The sequence below is a fragment of the Orycteropus afer genome, unplaced genomic scaffold (assembly GCF_000298275.1).
Source record: "Orycteropus afer afer isolate SDZICR_OR568_19922 unplaced genomic scaffold, OryAfe1.0 scaffold00066, whole genome shotgun sequence".
Lineage (NCBI taxonomy): Eukaryota > Metazoa > Chordata > Mammalia > Tubulidentata > Orycteropodidae > Orycteropus > Orycteropus afer.
The window spans coordinates 4070772-4080823 of NW_006921653.1; the positions used below are offsets into that span (position 1 = coordinate 4070772).

At 42.1% G+C, this 10052-nt stretch overlaps 1 protein-coding gene across 1 annotated transcript in view; it reads left to right on the forward strand.

Annotated features, from left to right (window-relative positions):
* The window catches only part of CLRN1 (clarin 1), a 77774-nt gene extending 73120 nt beyond the window's left edge, over window positions 1–4654 (forward strand). Inside the window, exon 3 of the mRNA XM_007940172.2 lies at window positions 4389–4654. Coding sequence (XP_007938363.1) covers window positions 4389–4654 — 266 coding nt within the window. The remainder of the gene's footprint in view (window positions 1–4388) is intronic.
* Window positions 4655–10052: the final 5398 nt, after the last annotated feature.

The window sequence follows — 10052 nt, forward strand, 5'->3', positions numbered from 1 at the left end:
CAAGGAGTGGCTGATGGGTTTGAACCGCCAGCCGTCTGGTTAGCAGGCAAGTGTCTTAGCCACTATGCTACCAGAGCTCCTCCTATGGAGCATAGCTGCCTTAATACACATGGAGTTGTCATTAATTGGAATTGACTCTATGGCAACTAGAGGGTTTTTTAATTTGGTTGATTGGTTTTTGGTGCCTTGTTACATTACTAATTCTAGCTTGAGCAATGCTTGGCAGACTCTCCAAATCCTAGTTTATTCTAACTTTTCTTATAAGCAGGAGCAGTGTGGTCAGATGGACAGATATACAGGGAATCTGTCCTAGTGGCCCCAACTAAGTTTAGGCTGTTGGAGTACATGAATAACTGGCAAGAAAAGAGGGAAGGATGCAGGCTTTCTTCTAATATTGGTGAAGCCTGGGGCAAGAGAAAAGTGGAAGCTTACATACCACATGTCTAAATATTTAAAATAAAACCAAACCAAACCAAATTCACTGCCCTTGAGTTGAATGCAACTCATAGCAACCCCTCCTTGGGTTTCTGAGGCGGTATCACTACGGAAGTAGATTGCCCAGTCTTCCTTTCGAGGAGTCGCTGGTGGGTTTGAACCACCAGCCATACAGTTAGCAGTCTAATGTCTTAGGCAATATACCACCAGAGCTTGTTCTATCTTCCTATCTTGATAAACATCCCTCCACAATGACCTGGAAGGCCAGATTCAAATTTAGAATTCTTGAGCCCTAGAAATGCTTAGGAGGGAGGATGGTGAGACTTACTTTCTTTGGACACTTCATCAAGAAAAACCAATCACTAGGAAAGGGCATCCTGTTTGGTTAAGTAAAAGGTCAAAGAAAATGAGGGAAAGCTTCCATGAGATGAATTGACATAGTGGCTGCAACAATGGGCTCAAACATATTCATGATTGTGAGGATAGCACAGGACCAGGTAATGTTTTGTTCTGTTACACATAATGTCATCAAGACTTGGAGTTTACTCAAGGGTAACACATAACACCAACAAGAATTTTTCTTGAATATAGTGACTATTGGAGTGTGGCCCCTGTTTTGTCCACTTCTCTTCCCATGCCTGGCCCATCCGACATAGGAAAGGGACTTGAGCTTATGGTCCACTGCATATCTGAGCTCTGACCTTCCCCCCCCACACACACACACACAAAACACAACCCTTCAGGCCTCAAGGCTGCATGACACAGGCCACACAGTCCACCTAGGGAGGGCCAACCCAGAAAAGGTGTGTGGGTCCTGCAAATGGACTCAAGGTTGTTTGGGAAGGGAATTCCCATGTCCCAAGAGCAAGGTCTGAGAACTCAGATCAGGGACTCCAGGTGGGCACCTCCCATTGGCCTCCAGGACTTTTCACCTCATGGGTAGGGACCTCTGTGGAAAAGGACCAGAGCAGGGCCCTCTAGGTATGGTACCCAAGGCAGGAGCCCCTCTTGACTATGTCTAAGGGAAGCACTAGAAATGTGTCATACCCTGTTTTCACCAACACTCATATCCAGGCCACAAAAAGAAACTCTTCATATGTATCTTTTAGCCTATGAATTATAATAGTAATCATTGGTCCCATGTCCCTTTTAGAGCCATGGACAAAAAAAAAAAAAAGGCAAAAATGTCCCAAATACATGCAGAGTTGTTTGCCCTTTGTGTCTCTGAGTTGTCATTAGAGGGTCATCTGAGACTCAGTTGGGTTTCTGTTGTCTTACACTGAAATGACAAAGTTGACCACATGGTCAATCCCAGAATCCAGGCAGAACCTCAGACCGTCCTCTCAACTATTACATGGATTGCTCTGTTTCGGGAGCTATTGGGTACGGCAAAAGGTTTACGTCTTAAGACACCACAGCAACTTCCACTTGTGAATTGGAAATACAGGCTCACTATCCTGCTGTCTCCTTAACAGAGTAGTACTTTTAAAATATTTAACAACTTGAAAAGGAAACCAAGCTTGAGTTTTCCTTTCAAGAGCTAAAGAAACACTAACGTTTCACTTCTGTCTGAAATTCACTATCTCTGCAGACGAAGAAGGCTCTTATGGTAAAAGCAATGGCATTTTCTCCAAAATTTTCAAATAAAAGATAAAAAGAAAACAGCATTGCTGCCTTTTTGTAAGGATCAAATAAAAGAATAATACGGTTTTGCCAGGAGAGAGTTCTGGTTTTAAGCTCAGAATGCAAAAATAGTTACACTGACAAATTCTATAAAGAAATGTTCTCAACTACTGTTCTCTGCCTGGCGGAAAGTGGAGTTTCAAGAAAAGTCTATCATCTGATTATTTGGGGATGTGTTATGATGATGATCAAGCTGATGGAGCCAGTTCTATGTGGAATTCTAATGCACAAAATGTGATTTGACTTTTCTGCTCATGCCAACCTCCCACCCTGTGTGATCCAGTCTCCATCTCTATCCCAACCCAAACATGACCTTTGGAAAAGGAATTGGGGAATCATTTGTACCATGGCTCCCAGGGCCTGGAATACTGTCCCTACACAGTTCAGCCACCCTTTCCTTGGCTAACATTTCCTACAGCTCCTTCCAATCTCTTCTAAGGAACTTTCAGTGATGTTGCCCACCATCTCAGTAATAGCACCTTATACTCCCCCAGCTGTTACATTCATTGTAATTGGTTGATAATTGTTTTATCATCTGTGTTCCTTCCCAGATTATACTTTCTGAGAGCAGAAACCCTGTGTATTTTCTCTAATGTATAAATCTCCATCATTACCCTGTGCTTGGCACATAATATATCTAATTGCATGAATGAATGAATGGGAACTTAAGCCACTATGTTGCTGCTACCAGGGTATTTGAATTAATTGTAATTGGAAAATAAAAGACATTTATCCATCCTAAAGGAGTTATAAACCTGGTGGGAGAGTATTTGTGGTAACAAGGCTCAGTAACCTATTCATTTGAGTTGCCTACCACGATGTATTCAGTTGTTTTTTTTTTTTTTTTTAATGTCAGTGTGAGGTGAGGTAGTGTAATGAATATGGTAAGGACTTGCAAGAAGAAAAGAGTACATAAAACTCAGAAGACTGACTATATATTGCTAAGTATCAACTTCAATGCTAAGTATTAATAATGAATTATATATTATCCACATCTATAGATGAGGAAACTGAGGCTTGGAGACTAAATTTACCTAACTTCATGTAGTAAATAGAGGAATCAGAGAATGAACTCAAATTTCTTGACCTAAGAACACACCATTAATTATAGCATAAAACCATCTCAGCATGGCTCCTGTTGAATGCAACCTATGATGGCCTGGGATACAACAGTAGTCATGGAAACCCTGTAGACTCCTGACCACCCATTGTGCTCCTGATTCGGCTCCTTGTGGTACCTGCCTCTACCCCCTGTGCCATCCACCCCATCTGGGGGTCTCCCACTCACCCTCCTCAGGAAAGAGGAGCTGTCTGAGTTACCCAGGGTTTAGTGCCTGTCCTGGAGGGATCTCACTCCAGACCACAACTGCATCAATCAGGATTAGACTTGAGAGAGTGATAAATGAAAATAATAATAATAATAGAGGTTACACAAGAAAGATGTTCATTTTGTCTGACATAAAAGTCAGGATGTTGAAGTCCAAAAGCTACTCTGGTCACTCAAGTTATCTGGGATCCAGATTCCTTTTTTCTTGTTTTTTTCACACCTTCCATTTCTGAAGTCACTAGGTCACTTGCTGGAGATCCAGCCATCTCTATTTCAGCAAAGAAGGAAATGGAGAAGAAAGGGCAGGCCTCTAACATAGTAATTCAAGGAAATTTTAGTGCCCTTATGTCCCAGCCACCCTCAGCTAAACAATATAGTCTTTATTCAAGATGGCCATATATCTACTAAATATTTTGAGTTCTATTACAAACAAGAAGAACACCTACTGTCTACTGAAACACCTTATTCATGACTACCTTTGCTCAGGTACTCCTTGGGCCATTGTGGCCAGGTGGGGGTAGGAAAGGAATCATGGTAACCCTCTGCAGGGAGCCCTGAGGCCTTTTCCAAGGCTGCTGTACACAGGCATTTATCCTGCCTGGCCTGTGAGGCAAAGAGAAATTTGTTCCCTTGAAGCCACATCATAACAACGGCTGCTCTTAGCTTATTTCTACCATTGTGCTTTTATTGTGCCAGCAATTCAGAGTTCTTGTCACTCAAAGAGAAGCCTCACCCAATGGTTGTGGGATGAGATTGATTTTACCCCCTACAAATCTTCCTCACACAGAGTCACAGCCCAAGCACCACCTTAGGTAGGAGACTCAGGTTCATGATTACACATTGGAAATTATGTATTTCATTAGTTGGTACCCTGACCCCCTTCCCTGTCCCTTACAAGCAGGAAGTATCTGTCCCAACATGCTGTTTGCTCTTTCTGTTACAGGCTCCTGTGGTTGTCTTGTCATGATATTGTTTGCCTCTGAAGTGAAAATCCACCACCTTTCAGAAAAGATTGCAAATTATAAAGAAGGAACTTATGCTTACAAAACGCAGAGTGAAAAATATACCACTTCGTTCTGGGTCATTTTCATTTGCTTTTTTGTTCATTTTCTGAACGGACTCCTAATACGACTTGCTGGATTTCAGTTCCCTTTTGCAAAATCTAAAGACACAGAGACAACTAATGTAGCTGCAGACCTAATGTACTGAAAAGTAATTTTCCGAGTAAGGGAGTAGACTTGCTTTGGTCACTTCTAGATGTGGTTAATTTTTCTCATCTTTTACAGCACACAAACTAAAAGCACCAAAACCCTCCATGACTAACTGGAAAGTAATGGAAGCAGAAGGAAGATTATGGGAACGTTTTCCATGGTGGGAAATTGCTTTACCCAGGTAGTCAAAGGCAGTTGACTAAAATGGACAAATTACTACTCTGTGTATATATATCCAAGTGCAAGATGCCTGTCCCTCAAAGAAGAATCAAAAAGCACATGGAATATATCTTAAAAAAAAAAAAAAGGTACTATTTCTGATAATCCACACATTTGTTGTTGCTGATATCAGAAAACAGAGTCAAGTTGCTTCCCTAAAGTGTTAATGTATTAAAGGAACATCTATAAAATGTATCAACACATTTTTTAAAAAGGTTTTTTAATGCCGAGTCTCATTAACCCTAACTGTTGGTCAGATTTGCAAACCTTTAAAAGAAATAACAAAGGTAAGGATATTTTCCCTCATGTACCAAAGACTCAGCTACACTCACACAATGCTTCCAATGGACTTCATTGCTGGGACCACTGAGGGATCATGAACAATGATTTCTTCTAGTAAATTTAATGCAAATGACTCATTGAGAGGAGTTGTTTCCAGTTAGAGAATCTCAAACACTAATTCCCAATTCCGAAAGTTATATTCAACTCTAGAATTATGATAGTATCATTGTGTCATCTTTGGTCTTTATTCTGGCCATCACAAAGCATGATCCAAGTCAATATATTTTTTTTCTCCTGAATTATCTATCCATGAAATTGATCTGCAACTTATCAAAGGCCACAAATGAGCCTGGAACAGACCCTTCCTCCATCCTCACCTGCTGCCCCCAAGGAAGCACCGAAGAAGAAGCAGAGAATGACAGAGCATGCATCATCAGGCCTCTGGCCACAGATGTTGTGTGCTTAATCATACAAGAGATTAAAAAATGCTTGTTTAAAAAAATACTTTTTGCCTTTTTGAGCAATTTTATAAGAAACAAATGATTGTTTAGATACTTCAGACATAACGGTTGTGGTGGTGATTTGCTGTTCACAAGTTGCCATCAGGACAGCCCTCCGTTTCCAGATGATAGTCCCTTTACTTTAATTCAGGAAATACACCTGGAGAATTTCTGGAAGATCACAAGCTAGTCCAGAGGCGAAGGGGATGTTTGTTTTGGTGATGGGCTGGAGCCCAGTACTGGATTCTGGACATCTTTAGCCTGAAATGCTTAGATGTGGAAGTGCTGGGAACTTGTTGTTGTTGTTGTTGTTGTGTGCCATGAAGTCGGCCCCGACTCATAGCGACCCCTCCTTGGGTTTCCGAGGCAGTATCACTACGAAAGTAGATTGCACAACCTTCCTTCTGAGGAGTGGCTGGTGGGTTTGAACCACCAGCCTACTGGTTAGCAGTCAAGTGCCATAGGCACTATGCTACCAGAGCTCCCTGCTGGGAACTAGGAGTGGACAAGAAAGCACAAGGACCATCATCACCCAGCTGTGGGTAATTGGCCTCAGGTCCTAGAAGGCCAGGTTCCCCACACACTCTTCTTTAAGAGGTTTGAAAAACTTTAACACTGAACTTCTTCTTTAGAAAACAAGTCTCTTGTTGTTCTCTGCTCTGTAAAAAGAGAAAGCAAGTTCTGGGCAGCAGCTGAAAATCTAATGAGGCACTAATAGGCAAACCAATAATATTCCTTCAATGGGAAGTAGAAGCAGGACTGTTACAGATACTTAAATTGTCCCTGTAAATCGTGTCCTACACAAAAATAAAACTAGATACAATCTGAGTACTCAGAGCAGTACACTTAACTATCTCCCTCACTTCTCTCAGATGAAATGCATGGTCACAGTGACCTCATGATGACCCTTGGAGAAAGGATCTTGCCAGAAGGTTCCTTTGTTGCTCACTTTCTCTGTGGGAATCAAAGGCCCAGGCAGAATAGCATGTATTTTGCCCTGTGAGCCCAGTGCCTGGCCTCCCTCCCTGGGTGGCAGCCAGCATTCTCATAAGGACACAGGGCCCCCTGGTGGCTCAGGGGTGGCAAACACAAAGCCATGGTTTGGCACTATTCCACAACCTGAATGCCAAACACTCTCAGCCTCAAAGATATTGAAGTTTTTAATGCCACAGGAAAGAAGAGTCTAAAGCCATCCTAAATCCTTTGGGGTAGATCCTGCGAGGGCAAGACATGTTCTCTGAAATAGAGGAAGCTTCAGAACCAAGTGAAAACAAGTGTAGACAGGGTGGGCTAAAATGAGAAGGAGGATTCCTTACCTTTGTGTGGACCTGACAGTGTACAAACAAAAATCTTTTCCTCTCCAGTCTCTTCGGCTCCTGAGCAACTGCTCTGGCACCCAATTACAGGAGTTCAAGGTGAATCAATTTAGGTGGCGACTCACATATTTACACAGTTCCAAGGCAGTCAGGGCAAGGGACACTGCTGTCTCTCTCCTTTCCCTCTGTTCATTTGTGAAGAGAGAAGTTGGGAGGGGAGTAAAGGGATAAGCTGTTGCCTCCTCCCAACTCTAGTGGAGAGGAAAAGGGGTCCACCAGCTTCTAGGTCTAGGAGCTCTGGTAGCATAGTGGCTAAAGCACTTGACTGCTAACCAGAAGCCTGGCAGTTCAAACCCACCAGCCACTCCTCAGAAGGAAGGTTGGGCAATCCTACTTCCGTAGTGATACTGCCTCAGAAACCCAAGGAGGGGTCGCTATGAGTCGGGGCCGACTCAATGGCACATAACAACAACAACAACAAGCTTCTAGGTAAGCATGGGTTGCCATTACAATGGTTGTTCCTCCCAACCAATTTCCTAGAAAAGCCCAAATAAAAAGCAAGGAGTGCCTGCTGGGCTGGCTGTGTGTGTGTGTATGCGTGTGTGTAGTAGAGGGGGCTAACTTCCTTTAATTTTCCTTAACTTCTCCCCTTCCAATAAGATACAGTTTATATTTAAAGAAACAATGAGTTTATTATAGAAATGTAGCCTCAAGACAAGCCTTGAGCCATTTACCTCATTTTTCTAATTGCCTGGCTGCCCCTGATTCTTTTTATTGAGATATTCTATAACATCTGCTATTTTGTGTCTGATCTTGTGATACGTTCATTCTCAATCCCTTTCAACAGGGCAGGCAGTCACAACTCAGGGATGATAGCTGTTTTGGCAGATGGGCCACATACCCATAGTGACAAGGGACAGAGCAATGCTGGTCAGTTTAGAGAAAAAGGTATCTGCTCTTTGAAACTAAAAGAGAGAAAGACCGGGCAGGCCTGGAGCTCTAGCTTCTGGGCTTACTTTCCCAATGGGAAAAAGACCTCTCTCTTATAAACGCTAATATAAATGAAATTGAATTGTATTTTGATTTACAGACTTTGTGCTTGTCTTAGTTCTCTAGTGCTGCTATAACAGAAATACCACAAATAGATGGTTTGAACAAATAGAAATTTATGCTCCCTCAATTTGTTGTTGTTGTTATTGTTAGGGGCCATGGAGTCAGCTCTGACTCCTAGCAGCCTCATGTACAACAGAACGAGAAACCGCCTTGTCCTGTGCCATCCTCACAATATTTGCTATATTTGAGACCATTGTCAGAGCCACTGTGTCAATCCAGCTCATTGTGGTCTTTCCCTTTTTTGCTGACCCTCTACTTTACCAGGCATGATATCCTTCTCCAGGGATGGGGCCCTTCTGAGACATGACTAAAGTACATGAAACAAAGTCTGGCCATTCTTGCTTCCAAGGAGCATTCCAGATGTACCTCATCCAACATAGATTTATTTGTTCATTCTCTGGCCGTCCGTGATATTTTCAGTATTCTTTGCCAACCCCACAATTCAAAGGTATCAATTCTTCTTTAGTCATCCTTATTCATTGTCCAGCTTTCACATGTATATGCAAAAGAAAAGAAACCCACTGCCATCAGGTCGATTCTGACTCATAGCAACCCCCATTGGTTTTCTGAGGCAGTAAATCTTTACAGAATTAGATTGCCCAGTCTTGCTTCCACAGAGTAGCTGGTGGGTTTCAACCACCAACCTTCTGGTTAGCAGTCAGATGCTTTAGTCACTGTGCTACCAGAGCTCCTGTTGTTGTTGTTGCTTTGTGCTATGGAGTCATTCTTGACTCATAGTGATCCTCCTTGGGTTTCCAAGGCAGCATCACCATGAAAGTAGATTGCCTAACCTTCCTTCTGAGGAGTGGCTGGTGGATTTGAACTGCCAGCCTTCTGGTTAGCAATCAAGCACCTTAGGCACTACGCCACCAGAGCTCCTACACAATTGCAAATACCATGGCTTGAGTCAGGCGCACTTTAGTCTTCAAAGTGACATCTCTTTAACAGTCTAAAGAGGTGTTTTGCAGCAGATTTTCCGAGTGCAATACAATGTCTGATTTCTTGACTGCTGCTTCCTTAGGCATTGATTGTGAATCCAAGTAAAATTAAATCCTTGATAAAAGTTCACTTTTTTTCTCCATTTATTATGATATTACTTATTGGACCAGTTGTGAGGATTTTTGTTTTCTTTATGTTGAAGTGTAATCCATACTGAAGGTTATAGTCTTGTATCTTCAGGAGTAAATGCTTCAGGTCTTCTTCACTTTCAGCAATCAAGGTTTTGTCATCTGCATATCACAGGATGTTAATGAGTCTTCCTCTAATCCTGATGCCAGTTCTTCCTCATATAGTCCAGCTTCTTAGATTGTTTGCTCAGCATACAGATTGAATAAGTACAGTGAAAAGATACAACCCTGACACACACCTTTCCTGATTTTAAACCATTCAGTAACCCCTTGCCCCATTTGAATGACTGCCTCTTGGACTATGTACAGGTTCCTCATGAGCACAATTAAGTGTTCTGGAATTTCCATTCTTCACAATGTGATCCGTAATTTGTTATGATCCACACAGTCAAATGCCTTTGCATAGTCAATAAAACACAGGTAAACATCTTTCTAGTGTCTTTGCTTTCAGTCAATATTCATCTTATATCAGCAATATTTCTCGTTCCATATCCTTTTCTAAATCCAGCTAGAATTTCTTTCTTTTTTTTTTTTTTTAAATTATTGTAATTTAGGTGAAAATTTACAGAGAAAGTTCATTTTCCACACAGTAGGTCACATATATTTTGTCTCATGACATTGACTGAAGTTTCCCACAATGCAACTGCTCTCCTCCCGCTTCCTCCCCATAGTTACCTCTTCCCTGTGTCCTCCCCTCCTGCACTCCTGCCCCCCCCAAGCTGTCTCCCTGTGCACATACAGTCTTTCTATTCTCCCATGATTGATCTCTCCAAGGAGTGTATCTACCTAATGTAAATGTTCAGCTCATATGCCTGTCTTTTGTTTGGCTGAAAGCCACA